Consider the following 15,678-nt stretch of genomic DNA (forward strand, 5'->3'; position numbering starts at 1 on the left):
CGCATTTATGTCATATTGTTTGGATGTACGTCCGTCGAGGACAACTTTGATTTTTCTATTACTTAAGAAGGATTTAATTACGTTATGAATTCTTCCAGTGATTCCATATGATCTAATTTTCCTTAGAAGACCATCGTGCCATACCCTGTCAAAAGCCTTAGATATATCAAGGGCCACCGCTCTACCCTCCCCTGTTTTATCCAATGAACGGTATATACGTTCAGAAACTACAGTTAAGATATCTGCTGTTGAACGGGCTTGCCTGAATCCATATTGTTTGTCAGTCAAGAGTTTAGCAGCTGTTAGGTGCTGGACTAGGGCTTTATTAACTAAGGACTCAAATATTTTGGCGAAAAGCGGGAGGAGGCTAATGGGGCGATAATTTAGTGGGTCAGTTCTTTCACCAGAATTCTTTCCAGGATCTTCCTAAATCAGTGTTGTTCTTCCCTTAATAAGTCAATCAGAGACATCTCCCGACTCTACGACCCTTTGCAGGGCAGCAGCTATAGGTGGATAAAGGCATTGGAACTGTTTAAACCAGAAGCCCATCACTCCATCTGGATCAGGTGCCTTCCAGTTTGTCATCCTTCGTATGCCAGCCTTCACGTCATCAATGGTTATCTCAACGTTCTTCATCTGCTGTATTCCTGATAGACTTTCACTGACTTCTCCAAACCAACTAGTCTTCTTATTAAATCGCCCTTCGACAGACCAAATCCCAATCCAGAACTTCCAGACATCTTTTGCATTTGGAGTGTTGTTATCTTCCGCCTGTTTACTACTATTTAATTCTTTATACAGCTGAGACTGATTGTTGCGGAAAAGATTTTTCTGCCGAAACGCATCACTTTTTCCAACAAAGATCCTAATTTTCATACCACCAGTGTGGACCTTCTCTTTCAACATTGTTAGAACGTTCATCGTTCCCTTTTTCAGCAATCTATACCTCCTTTCAAGCTCGTAATTGGCTTTCTGTCCTAGTTTAACTCCTTTTCTTTTTTCTTCAATTCTACCAATGTCTTTCCGCCACAGTTTAGTACTTTCTTCAAGCTGCCTCTGCCAGTATGATATTCCGTACTTCATTTTTCTCTTTTTCTTCTGTATTAAGCCAAGATGATTCGCAATAACGTATGACGCTGCATACAGAAGCCTGTTAAGTTCCATAATCGATATGTTCTTTCTTATGATGTTGTGAATTACTCCTTGAACTATTTTTACCTTGCTTTTTACCTTTCGCCTATCACTACTCATTACGTTTAGAATATCTATGATCTCGTCTCGCAGAAGAATCTCTCTTAACTTCTGAAATATTTCTTTTTCTACAGAAGTAAAAGCTAAAACTTCATCACCATTTTTTCATAGATCTGCTCCTTTCACTGGTTCCATTGTCTCAGTCATTGATCTCATTTGCCTTAGATCCTTCAAGCTCCTTCTCATTTCCCCTAACCATAGGATTCCATTCCTACTTAGTTGCCCACCTCCCATCATCGCTTACATTTTCCTTCTGCACTTTCACTCTCTCAGTGCTTTCATCAGAGCTAGTTTCATCAATTTTACTTTCGCTATTCATTTCATTCCTAACTATTTGTTTAATCTCTTCTCTTGCAATCACTGAAAGTAGATTGCTATTTTTAATTTGTTTTAACTGGGATACCAAACTCGCGACACTCCTAGCTCCTCCTCCTCTCGATTCCCACTCTTCCTTCACTTTTCGGATATATACACCAGATTTGGTACTTCCACTTCTTACAAAGAATTCCCACAGTACTCTTTTTTCACCATTCGTCCATGGTTTTTTTCACATTTCCTGTTCCAACTTCCTTCGCGTCTTGGGAACCTCTCTGTCAATTCTCATTGTCCCTACATCCACCCACATCCTCAGAATTTCGAACAGTTGTAGGATGACGACAGGACCCACTCTGTTGACCAGTGGGACACCTGCCGGACGTGAGACCTTCGTAAGATGTTCCAGCCTTATTCACGTCGTTATTTTCAATATTTTAATTTGACATTCTCTCACAAATGGGGTTAGTGAATTTTAGGTTACACAACCACCGATAGTTTTATTGAGACATCATCTCTAGAAGGGTTCCACACAAAGGTTAAGAATCCCCTCCCGATCTTTCTTCTCCGCCGCCATTACTATTATCACTACCACCACCACCATTATTGGGAATGATTTTTCCTTCCTATCTACACCCCTTCATCCCTTTATTTTTTATAATAACTTATTAATTAATTAATTATTTTTTTATAGTTTATAGTTAACATATTATGAGTAAATAAAATAAACAGATCCATCACATACGAAAACCTAATAATAATAATAATAATAATAATAATAATAATAATAATAATAATAATAATAATAATAATAATAATAATAATTCAGAACACCAAAAGAATAATTACCGCAGTAAGAAACACTAGCGAAACGGACAAAAGAGACGACGAATAAAACAAGAAACGAAAGGTGAAAAGAGAAACAGCTACACGTACAATTCATAAGCGTGACAAATGATGAGACTAACGAAAATATTTGGACGTGGCTACCAAAAGGAAATCTAACCAGAGAAACTGAAACTCATTCCAATGCGTATCAATTGTGCACAGATACGCGTTTAATTTGACAGAAATGATACGAAAAATGTTTACATATCCGAAAACATTCTCACAACATCCAAAAATGTTGACATATTCTAAAAACATCTCACAACATGCAAATATATAAGGGAATATTAATGAACAGATATGCTATATATGCACCGATAACTTTTTATTTGTGTGTCAATAATTTGTTTTATTTGTTTATACAACGAAAATAATATTTGTAATGTTTAATAAGTAAATTATCTTTTTTTTTTGCAGGTGGCAACATGTATTTTGAACGGCGCACACCCGAAAATTGCTGAAACAATTGAAATCCAGCCAGAGTATTTATTTCTCATGAACCACTGTTGGGATTCAGAGCCAGCAAAACGGCCGAAATTTAAAGATGTAAGTATTTTCTTTCATAATACCTACGAAGTACCTTCAATAAGTTTCCAGACTTTTCGTAAACTCTTGAAAATTCACTATGTTATTGCTATAATCTTATTAGATAATTTCAGATTCAAAGCAACAGCTACAGAAGGAATTTAATACACTCTTCTAAAGTCTGATTGCCACGGTTGGGTAATTAAAAATACAATTTGGACGTGAGAACATTTTAGAAGGACTATATGCAATAGAATTCTGTTTTAAACTTTAAAAAATTCCACAGAAACATACGGAATGCTTCGGACTGCTTTTGAACTTTCGTGCAAGAATCTAGCATCAGCTTTTGAATGGCATCAGAGATTCAATGAAGGCAGGGAGTATGTAAAAGATGATGAAAGGTGTGGGAGGAGTAAGAGAGTCAGATAACCAGACTTGATTGTCCAAATAAGGAATTTCATTGATAAGGACCGTCGTGTGTTTATAGAAACAATAAGTGCACAGTTTGAATATTGAATGTATTTAGCGTTTATTAGATTGTAACAAATTCCCTGTGAACCGTGTTTTCTAGGTTAATTTCCGATTAAAAAAATTAATCCAAGAAGCTTAAATCCAGTAAAAAGAAACACGTTTGCAATAAATATTCATTAGATGTTCTGCTCAGCTGGGTTTCATTCTAACACTATTCAACCTCAATCCATCACCTTCAGTCCCTCATCTCTAAAGCATAACACCAGAGTCAGCAACTTAAAAGAGCGAAGTTATTTTGTATTTATTTAATTAATTCTGCGGGAAAATCCAGAAGAATAGCTGAAGATAATCTTAAATTGTTTTTACAGTAGACAAACAAGATTTATATTATTTTTTTTTCATTATATATTTTACTAGAATGACACAAAATTGCTTGATTATTTGCCACTGTACATTGCAAATAAAATATGTTCTTTAAATGTCGAAGTAATGCATGTACGTGAAGCAGTTTTAAGTGAAGGAAATCGTTGCACAAAACCAATTCCAGTCCCTTAGCAACAGTTACTCCGACACAAAACATGATAAATGATACTCTCTGACGAACCTGCTGCACTTAAAAAAACACCATGCTAGAGTTTTTTTAAGCCACGTGAAATCAGCTTGCTAGCTCCCAGAAAAATGACATCTCCAGTTTTAGTAAGTGGTAGATCACACTAGTTCATGAATACCTCTCGCATCTTCATAAGAATCGCGTCGGTAGACAAAGTATAGAGCTATGTATCGAATTAATTTGAATACAAGAACATAACTTTTACCACAATTAACTAACCTAAAATACTTCAGAACAAAAAGAAGGCAGGCTTTGTTGGAAATCTTCAATCATGATCAAATTAGAGTGCTACCTAGTTCTTGAATCATTACAGTAGTAAATAAAAAAAACATCTGCATAGAAAGTTAGGGGCTATATTTAATAAGAATAATTAAGTAACAGTACTAAAAACATAGAAAATAAAGACGAGATCATTATATGCTACAATGATATATTTATCAAAATATATTGTACATTTCAAACCGATTAAAAAGTTAGCAACTAGGAGAGCGACGGGATTCCCCACACTTTCAAAAACGGTTCTAAAGAGAAAACCTGTGCTCATTTTAGCAAAAAAAAAAAAAAGGTTCGAAACTAATTCTAGTGCACAGCATCATCAACAGGAAGTATACCTGTTAGGTTTCTTTTCACTGGGACCTTCTTCACTCGTCCCAATGCACTGAGTAACTGTCTGTCTTGAAACGCCATCTGTTTAGCGTCTGAACAGCCTAAGCTCTCCCCACACCCCCAAGCGACTTGCTTTATATTACATTCCTCCACGTGAATCTCGCGAGATTACATGAGACCGTTTCTGTTAAATATCACAGACACCATCTTGTTTTTCTTTTTCCTGTCCAACGCGCATGACAAGCAGACACATGGGCGCTTCACAGGTAGGCCATGTGTATGTCCGTTTCCATTTTTCCCATATCCCCCCCGATCTCATGATATGACCTTCACCTTCACCGAGGTGAACGATTTATATGACCTTCACCGAGGTGCGCGACTTGACACACAAAATAAACCGCCTCTTAACCACCTGCTAACGCATGCGTCACTGTAACGTCCAATGACAACAACCCCCCCAACCTTCTCACTCGACCTACCTTAATACCACTATCTCAATCCCTTCTCTTGCGCATGCGCCTGTAGATTCCTGACAATCTCGAGACTTCCGCTTATAAAAACCCAAGTTTTGTTGTCGCGCATACCTATACAAGGCACAAACACGAAGGCGTTTGTTGTGTTGGTAAGTACTACACTCCCCTCTGATCTGATGATCACATAGAGTGCACTCCGGGGGTGGCCTTTTAGTTCGTTGGCTTCTGCGAAGGGTGGTATTTACACTGTCGGATTCAGGTTCTGGTTCTGGTTCCGGTTCTGTGTGAGGTTCTGGTTCTGGTTCTGGTTCTGATCCTGCCTGATCAGACGAACTAAAACTACCACTCTCTTGCTCGGTGACCTCACTCATCAGCAGCTCATCATCTGATGATTCGTCGCTCTCTGTAGTTGTGGGATGTACTTCACTAGCCGGGCGAAGATCGCGCACATGGCGTGGGGTTCCATCAACAAGGACCGACTGCTGGCTGACCACTCCAGATATTCGTCCTCGCTTGAACTTGGTGGTGCACCGGTTTCCAGGGGGTCTAACCCAAACTGGATCCCCTACCTTGTATTTGTTATGACTCTCTTCGTCGATTGGTTGGACAGTGTCAATGCCCTTTATCCTAACACGGTATTTGTGTATGGCATTGGCCGGTGCTGTTGTTAGTGTCTTCCCATCCTTTGGTGTGACGTTATACCAATACGTGGCCTCCGTAATGGTGCATTGTTTTCTGGCAGCAATTCTCTTGATGCTGCGATAGCTCCTCTCAGCAATGCCATTCCCTGATGGCACATGGGCACATCGCAGTCGTAGTCGGACACCCTACTCATTCAACAACTGCTGAACTTGGTGGCTACAAAAAGCAGCATCGTTGTCCGTCAATATCTCTTCCGGCGCACCTCGCTCAGAAAAGATAGATGACAGTTGGCGGACAACATTCGCCGAGTCCTGCCTGGTCATTTGCCGCCACACCGCAAAACGAGTGGGTCCACAGTCGATAAGGGTTAGAAAGGGCTTACCACTGTAATGGGTAATATCCATCGCTAATCGTTGCCACACATGCTCAACTTCCAATCGCCCCTTCTGCCATTGCTCAGGTGCAGGATCGATAGACTGGCATGCCTCACAGTGCCTGATGATCTGCCTGACATCCGCCCTTGTCACTGCCGGGTCTACACGCCTCGCAAAATACAAATTTCTTTTGATACCTGGATGTCCACTCTGCACATGAATTCTTTGTATTTGGCATGATCTAATCGCGCCAACTACGCAAGATCGAGCAGTGAACTCCACGCCTGTCTTCACAGCTTCATACCATTTGTGAGGCCCACGGGTTACTTGGTCTGCATGATTACAGTGTGATGCCACGAGCGTTACACTCACCGACAGGTCATATTCTGATACCAGACTCTTCAGGGTGTTTAGCCTCCGCCGGATTAACATCTCACTGGCTGCCTTAGTACGGACTCTTGTTCGTCCCGAGAGAGTGTCGGACACCCAGTGGTAGACGCAGAGAGAATCCGTGTACAAGTGTAACTTCTTCGACTGCCATTGCAGTGCCAGATTTAAACCCTTCACAACAGCATCCAGTTCCGCCAGGTTGATGTGTTGAGCATCATTCACGGGTCGGAGCCAGCATGCATCTTCAATTACATTTCCACGTTGCTCCAATAACACTCCCAATGGCAAAGAACTAGCGTCAACCCACACATTCACAGTGTCCCCATCGACACACCATTCTCCACGGGCAGGATCCTCCTTGTTAACTCTCTCTAGGGTTTCTGTCGTCATCAGAGTTAGAAGAGCATCATCAGATACATCATCCCAACCTGTAGTTACTAAACTTGCCCTGCGTTTGATGACGCCCACAGCTGCTCGGAGCCAGCCACACGCTGGTAAGTGACCAATAAGTTTCCCACACAAGGAAAAAATAGTCCGCCGCGTAATAACATCAGGGACGGTTGGAATCTCACTGCCACGCCTCCATCGTAAGGTACCGTCTTTCCCGCAAACGTCCAATCCTAATACCCGTGCTCCATCCCTCAGACGTTCGGGATCCTTGCACTCCAACCCGAATTGAGCTAACTTTTCTCTGACGTGCGACGCAGATTGTACGTCTTCATTGACATACACATCATCAATATAGGCCGATGTTGCGTCCTCAGTAGTCTTTTCCTGGGACAACACTGCATTTACGATGGTGTTCATGATTTGCGGTGCCACATTCAGCCCAAAGCCAAGCCGAGTAAGGCAGTATCTCTGACTCCGGAACCACACTGTCTGGAACGGCCACAATGTCTCATCCACTCGCACCTGCAAATAAGCCTTCCGCAAGTCTACTATAGACACATTGGAGCCCTTCTGGCGCCATTCTCTCAGCTTGCTGGCGCACACGTCAGCATCGGCAGTGTACGTCTCAATGTATCTATTGAGTTCACGATAGTCCAGCACCGGACGAACTTTTGATTTGTTATGCTGGACTACAGCCATTAAGAGAATCAGACCCTTAGGTGGTCCCAGCTTGTTGGGGTAGGGGATCAGCCATCCATCCTGGATCCATGCCTCAAGTTCCTTCTAGTAATCATTACGGGCCTCGTTGGGTATCGAGTACTCTGCAATGCTATTCTTGAGTTCGGTTGGCGCCCTTCCTTCTGTCCACTTCCACGGTGCAGTCCATGCTTTTTGGTGAGGGTCGTAGTCCACCTTAAAATCAGGCCGATCAATGTGAACTGTAGCACACACTGGGGTTTCCAAAAATCGCACAGTCCCATCTCTTCCGATAACCACTCCCCCCAGTGCCTTAATAGCATCATATCCCAATAGCACATCGAATCCCAGCAAATCCCCTCGCATCACCAGCACATTAATGTTTGCGGCCACACCAGAGTCTGTGTGGACTTTGACAGTTCCGGCTCCACAGCAAGCTTGCGTATTGCTACCTATTGTGGTTACTTTGATGTTCTGCTTTGTCCAGTTTCGACACAACTTGGCACTCATGATGGTGTGTGAGCACCCGGAGTCGAGAAGAGCTGAACAAAGCACTTGGTCCACGTACACATTTATTGTCGGTTGCGCCTCAATTAAATCTTGTCCGGGAACAGGGCGTCGCTGACGTCCTGCCCCCTGATGCATTTCCCGCACAATTTTGGGATAAATGTCCATAGCCACCACATTGGAAACAGCGCGGGCGCCCCCGCCCCTTGTTAGTACAATTTCTTGCGATATGGCCTCGCTGGCCACAGCAGAAACATCTTCCATTGGTTGTGGGTCTCAAACTGGGACTCTTTTCAGCATTAGTCTTGGCTGCCTGCGCCATCATTACAACCGGTTCTCTCAGGTCCTCCTCATCTCTGATAATGGCTCGAGCGCGTTCTAACAAATGTTCCATGGGCGTTACAGATATGCTGGTGGAAGCCCTCAACAGTTGCTTAACATGGGTGGGAAGGCCGGCCACAAACGCATACGCCAGTGTTTGCTCTGACACTCCATTGCCAAATAGAACTGCAAGTTTCTTCAGCTCCGCGAAGAAGACGTCCACGATTTCTCCTGGCATGAGCTTCCTAGTGGCAAATGTTTCGTAGGCCGTACAGGGATCCATGGCAAATGCCTTGTATAAAGCATTTTTATACAGGTAATATCAGCCTTCTCCACAGCACTCAGTTGCTGATATACACTTAGGGCGCCTCCAGCCAATCTTAGAGGAATCACGGTATGCACCCCCTTTACTTCACAGAGGTTGCAGGTCAGCTAAACCCTTTCGACCCAGTCGACAACAGAAGTGGATCCATCGAATTCGGGTATCAGTTTTAAATCAAACTTTTCCCCAGCCATAGTTGTCCAGGAAAAGAGACAAAATAAAATAGCCGAAATAGCTTATGACCTTCACTTCACCGAGGTGAACGATTTATATGACCTTCACCGAGGTGCGCGACTTGACACACGAAAATAAACCGCCTCTTAATCACCTGCTAACGCATGCGTCACTGTAACGTCCAATGACAACAACCCCCAACCTTCTCACTCGACCTGCCTTTATACCACTATCTCAATCCCTTCTCTTACGCATGCGCCGGTAGATTCCTGACAATCTCGAGACTTCCGCTTATAAAAACCCAAGTTTTGTTGTCGCGCATGCCTATATGCCTATACAAGGCACAAACACGAGGGCGTTTGTTGTGTTGGTAAGTACTACACATGATCACAGAGATAGCAGGGACGTGGCGCTCTCTTCTGTCGGGTGCTTCTTCGAAGCGGGACTGGGCAGACGTCTTGTTCACTTGCACTCTAATCTGCAGTCTGAGGGTCGAAGAACACTGCCTCCCCTGAGAGGCTACTAATATCGGATTCGCTGCTTGATGAGGATAAAGATGGTGCAAACTAGAGCGATTCCCCACTGGCCTTAGACCCAGAGTCGCTCCCGTCATTCAGTGGGGATTGCAATTTTTGTCTCAGGTCCCATAACATGACGAGGCAAACCGTCAACCATGACTGGTTGCTGACACACCACATCGGTTACTCGGCCCCGTGTATATCTGTAAAGGCACCGGCTTCTCGGCGGATTCACCCAGACAGGATCCCCTGGTGCGTACGACCCATGTCCTTCCTGTTGGCAACTTCTCTATGGGGTAGATTTCCTTTTCTCGGACTTGGTATTCGGATATTGTGTTTGCAGGGGCTGTTCCTGGAGGGACGCCATCTTTCGGCGTGATATTGTACCAATATATGGCTTCTGAGACGGTGCATTGCTTCCTGGCCGTGATTTTTTTGATGCTGCGAAGGCTCCTCTCAGCAATACCGTTGCTGATGGAACATAAGAACACCACAGTCGCAGCCGCACTCCCCACTCCTTCAGGAACTGCATGACCTGCTGGCTACAGAAGGCTGTGTCATTGTCCGTCAGCACCTCTTCGGGTGCTCCTCTTTCAAAGAAGACAAATGACAGCTGGCGAATAATATAGGAGGAACCCTGGACCTCGAGTCGTCTCCAGACCGCGAAACGCGTAGGTCCACAATCGATGAGGGTGAGGAAGTGATTGCCACCATAATGTGTGATATCCATGCCCACTCTCTGCCACGTGCTGCTAACTCCCAGTTGCCCTTTTTCCATTGTATCGGAGCCGGTTCGATTGATTGACATGCCTCGCAACTTTCCACTGCTCTATTGACCTCTGCCCTTCTTAATTCTGGGCCAACAATCTTGGCAAAATATAGTGTCCGCTTAACCCCTGGGTGTCCACATTGCTGATGAATCGCAATGATACGATCCGTATCCATATTACACGTGACGGCTGCACACGGCTGTTGCAGCGTCTCAGAACCTCCCTGGGTATCAGCCAGCAGCCACCGTTGTTGTACTCGTGTCAACGCATCTGATCTGTTGCTTGCAGACTTGATCAATGTTACGTCTAGGGTCAGGTTGTACTCTTTGATTGTATTGACTAGGGTGGTGAGACGTCTTCATATCAGCATCTCACTCGCTGCCCGTGTGGTTAGCCGTGTTCTTCCAGTCAATGCATCACTTATCCACTGATGAGTACACACAGAACTCGTGATAATATGTAGTACCCTGGCTTGCCACTGAAGCGCCAGGGTAACTCCTTTCAATGTGGCACCATCAATTTCGGCCAGAATTAGGTGCCTAGAATCATTCTCTGGACGAAGCCAACAGGCGTCTTCCATAATACCATCATCAACCGCAAGGGCAACTCCAAGGGCTAGTGCACTAGCGTCCACCCAGACCGTGAACTCGTTACCGTTTAGACACCAGTTCCCTAGCATAGGGTCGTCACGAATCACCCTGGCCACAGTTTCTGTTAGCATGCTCAGGATCATGGCATCATGCACTTTATCATCCCATCCCAATGATACAGATGTGGCACGACGTTTTATGGCTGCCACTGCCGTCATGAGCTAACTACACACAGAGAAGTGGCCCACCAGCTTTCCACAAACAGAAAAAACGCTCCGACGAGTGATGTTGGATGGAACTTCCGGACGTCACCACCTCTCCTCCAATAGAGGCTCTCCTTGCTACCGCTGACACGCAGGCTGAGTCCTTTCGTCCCGTCTCGAAGATGGTCCGGTTTCTTGCATGTGAGTCCGAAGTTCTCGAAGTGCTCTTTGACTGACTGGGCAGACATGAGGCTCTCATTTACAAAGATATCATCAATGCAAGACGATGTTGCCTGGCGCACAATCTCATCCTGTTGCCGGATCGCGTGCATAATTGCGTCATAATGCCTGGTGCAACATTGAGACCGAACCCTAGCCTGGTCAGACAATACCGACTTTCTTTAATTTCCACAGTCTGAAATGGTCACAGCTCTTTTTCAATGCGTATTTGCACAGGTCTAGAATTGAGACGTCCGACCCTTGCTGTCTCCACTTCCTTAATTTGAGAGCACAAACATCCGTCCCTTCTGTGTACGGGTCGACGTTAATTAAGTTTACGGTAGTCCATGACGAGTCGGACCTTCTGTTTACTATATTGTAAGACAGCCATTAGGGGAATCAGTCCTCGGGAGGGGGCGAGCTCATCTTCGGTGTATGGAAGTAGCCAGCCATTGTTGATCCAAGTCTGCAGTTCTTCATGCTGCCCCTGAACCTCATTGGAGGGGGTACTCTGATAGTCGGTTCCGTAAGGATATTGGTGGTTGATCGCCAGCCCACTTCCAAGATACCGTCCACGCGTTGTTTCCCTGGCGTACTCCGCATGAAAGTAAGATCTGGAAATCACCCCTGCTCAGGTGCATGCTATCATAAAAAACCTTGACACTTCCAAAGCATGTGGACCCGACCTCATCCCAGCTGTGCTATTAAAAAAGTGCTCAGCTGAAGTAGCTCCAGTTCTCTCCAAACTCTACAACAAATGCCTTAATGAATCTTGCTTTCCGAGCTGCTGGAAAACTGCTTCTGTGGTACCAGTATTCAAGAATTCTGGCGAAAGAACTGACCCATTAAATTATCGCCCTATTAGCCTCCTCCCACTTTTTGCCAAAATATTTGAGACCTTAATTAACCATGCTCTAGTCCAGCACCTTACAGATGCTAAACTTCTGACCGACCATCAATATGGATTTAGACAAGCCCGTTCCACGGCAGACATCCTCACTGTAATCTCTGAACGCATATACCATTCACTGGACAAAGCGGGAGAGGGCAGAGCGGTAGCTCTAGATATATCTAAGGCTTTTGACAGGGTATGGCATGAGGGTCTCCTCAGGAAGATTAGATCTTACGGTATCACTGGTAGAATACTTAACATAATTAAATCCTTCTTAGATAAGAGAAAAATCTAGGTTGTCCTCGACGGTCGTACATCTAAACAATATAATATAAATGCCGGAGTGCCCCAGGGATCTATCCTTGGTCCTCTGCTGTTCCTGATATTCATAAATGACCTCCCCGATAAAATTGCCTCTGAGATGGGTATATATGCTGATGACACCACACTCTATAGCAGGCACGACAGGAAAACAAATGAACATATATCTAAAGTAATGGCAGAAACACTGGAGGATGACCTCAATTCAATAGTGGAATGGGGACAAAAATGGATGGTAACGTTCAATGCCACCAAGACAAAACTGGTTTCATTCAATAATTACAGGAAACCTTCTCTACCACCTATAGCAATGGCCAACAACTCTTTAGCTGAGAGTACGTCTTTCAAGCTCCTTGGCCTAACGTTCACAGGAAACATGAGCTGGAACAATTACATCGAGGGCATTGCCAGGGCCGCTGCGAGGAAGGTGGGCTCTCTCTACCGTGCTAGAAAACTTCTAACACCCGAAAGTATCCTGTACCTCTATAAGGCCACTATTCGCCCATGTATGGAGTATTGCTGTCATATTTGGGCCGGTGCATCGGCTACTAGTCTCTCTCTCTCCTTGACAGGGTTCAAAAGAGAGTCGCAAATCTGATAGGCCCTAAACTGGCATCAAAACTTCAGCCTCTGTCCCATCGTCGAAACGTTGCATCCCTCTGCCTGTTCTACAAGTATTATAATGGTGAATGCTCTGAAGAACTGCAAGCACTTGTGCCCCCACGACGTGAACACCCTCGACAGACCCGACAAGCTGCAAAATCCCACCCCCACACTGTAGAGATCCCTAGATGTAAAAGATCGTTCTACTCCAGTAGTTTCTTCCCCAGAACTGCTAGACTTTGGAATTCCATTCCAGGTCACTGCTTCCCCAACTGTACTGACATGCATAAGTTCAAGTGCAACGTGAACCAACATCTCGCTGCCCTAATCCCTACATAGTGCCCCAGTAGATGTTTCCCCTGATAGTAGCCCCCTACACCAAAGTGGCAATGTGCCTTGTTTGGGGTGAAAATATAATTTAAAAAAAAAAAAAAAAAAAAAAAAAGAGTCGTCCAGGGAAATTGCGGCGCAAACACGTTTCTTATATCGGGAGAACTCTATCTATACCGGTGCAGTCCATAGTGATTCTACCCGGCTGTGTAATTAAATCCATCTCTAGAAGTAGGTCGTATCCAAGCAGCTCTCCGTCCACCATCAGGGCTTGCATGACTACCGCAGACCCGTCGCCGATGCTTGTGAATATGACGCTCACCCCACAAGAGGCCAGCGATCCGCCACTCACGGTTAGCACCGGAATTTACTCCTTATACCAAGTGTCGCAACATGCCTTGCGCACCATGGTCTGGGTGCACCCAGTGTCATACAAGGGCGAGGCATTCACGTCCGTTAACGTGCACAGTCACTGCGGACAGCGCCTTGTTCAGTGACGATCTGGGGAGAAGACTGGCGCTGTAGATTCCTTCCCCTTGCCCGTTTCCTGGACAGGCACGGGCCAGGTGTCCCCGGTTTTTACACGCTAAGTCAGTGAGCGCGATGAGGGACAATCACAGGTCAAATGATTGGGTCCACCACACTTGTAGCAGCTTGTAACTGTGCCCAGGTCCTGAGATTCACCCTGTGATCTCTGCACGGCTGCCGCGCGGTCTACAGTCTCTGGACTCATTTTTAGTATCACCCACGCCCGCGCTAATACTTCGGAGATGTCCATCTCATCTACTTGGGATGAGACTCGGAGCAGATCTTCCACACCAGCGGTCAATCCTGCAATAAATGCACACACCAGGCATTTCTCTGTCATTCTTCCGATCAGGAAGAAAGCTTCTTTAGTTCTGCCAGATAAACATCAACCGTCACCCCGGAATGTAACTTCCGTGACATAAACTTCTTCCATGCAGCAACCGGATCTAATGCAAACGCTGTATAGAGGGCATTTTTGAAGCAGGTGTAATCTGCCTTGTTTTCATCGGTTAGCTGCTGGTATACAACGTATGGGCACCCAGCGAGGCGCATTGAGAACACGCATTTCAGACGCTTCACACCACTGAGCTGGCATATCAATTCTGCCTTTCCCACCCATTCTTGTACTAACTGCTCAGGGCTGCTGCCATCAAACAGTGGAATCAGCTTAGGATCAACTCCCGACGTCATGCCGAAAATAGCTAGTAGAACTGGAACCTCCTTCACTCTTCCCAATGCACTGAGTAATTGTCTGTCTTGTAACGTCACCTGTTTAGCGTCTGAACAGCCAAAACTCTCTCCCCACATCTCCAAGCGACCCGCTTTATATTACATTCATCAACGTGAATTTCTTTTCACGCAGTCTCTATGATTATGCACCCTTAAATTACTGAAGTCACTTTCGTCTTAACAGAAGAAAAATATAATTTCGTATTTTTCTCTAGCAAAGTAATTGTGACAGTGCTTATCGTCTGCAGGTTTTGTACAAATATTCAAACAGCATATATACTATATTTCAAATGTAATTGTAGATGGCTCGCCGAACTTTGGCATTGTATACTAATAATTTATTGTTTTTTTTAATATTTTGTCATATACATAAACACTTTAAATATCAGATTGAAAAAAATGACGATTTTCGCTTCCACGCTTTTACCAAGTGGAATATTCAGCTTTCAAGACTTCAACGCTGAAAATGGTCAAATCTTAATTCCTATAAACACTGAGACATCCGAAATAAATTCATATTTATAAAAAACAAAGTCGTTGTGGTTCATAAAGAAGAAAAGCCAGGTATGTCTCAATCCTCTTATTGTGTTAGTATGGTGGAAATTCGCAGCAGTGCGTAGTAGCAGGAAGACAAAGGACCTTAGCTAGATTTTACCAGATAAATGCAATTCCACAATCTACATATAACAAAAAGCTACTTTTGGTCGATCTACAATAGTATCGGTTTGTTTGCGTCTATCATTTGAACAAGGAAAACTTTTAATTTGTCTTTCCTAACTTGGACGTGTATTGTACATTTTTTTGTTGCAAAAATTATTGATTGGTTGATTCCATAATTTAAACTCATGCATACAATCCGAACCAAGTAGGTTTGTGGCGTTTCTTAGTACATACATTTTTAACTTTTTAGTTTTTCCCAGTAGTGTCACGTTGATCAAAAAGTCTCCTTCAAAGTTAATTTGTGTACCGTTTTTTTTCATGGGCATCACCACTTATCAAGGCCGAGAGACCACTCGGGGATTA

General features: G+C 44.2%; 1 protein-coding gene across 1 annotated transcript in view; it reads left to right on the forward strand.

The window, feature by feature from the left end:
• LOC145266413 (uncharacterized) overlaps nt 1–15,678 on the forward strand; it is a 445,667-nt gene that overhangs the window by 371,878 nt on the left and 58,111 nt on the right. Inside the window, exon 13 of the mRNA XM_080122081.1 lies at nt 2,869–2,997. Coding sequence (XP_079978207.1) covers nt 2,869–2,997 — 129 coding nt within the window. The remainder of the gene's footprint in view (nt 1–2,868; nt 2,998–15,678) is intronic.

This window comes from Euprymna scolopes, chromosome 4, assembly GCF_053919585.1.
Source record: "Euprymna scolopes isolate OS-2025 chromosome 4, ASM5391958v1, whole genome shotgun sequence".
Taxonomy (NCBI): Eukaryota; Metazoa; Mollusca; class Cephalopoda; order Sepiida; family Sepiolidae; genus Euprymna; species Euprymna scolopes.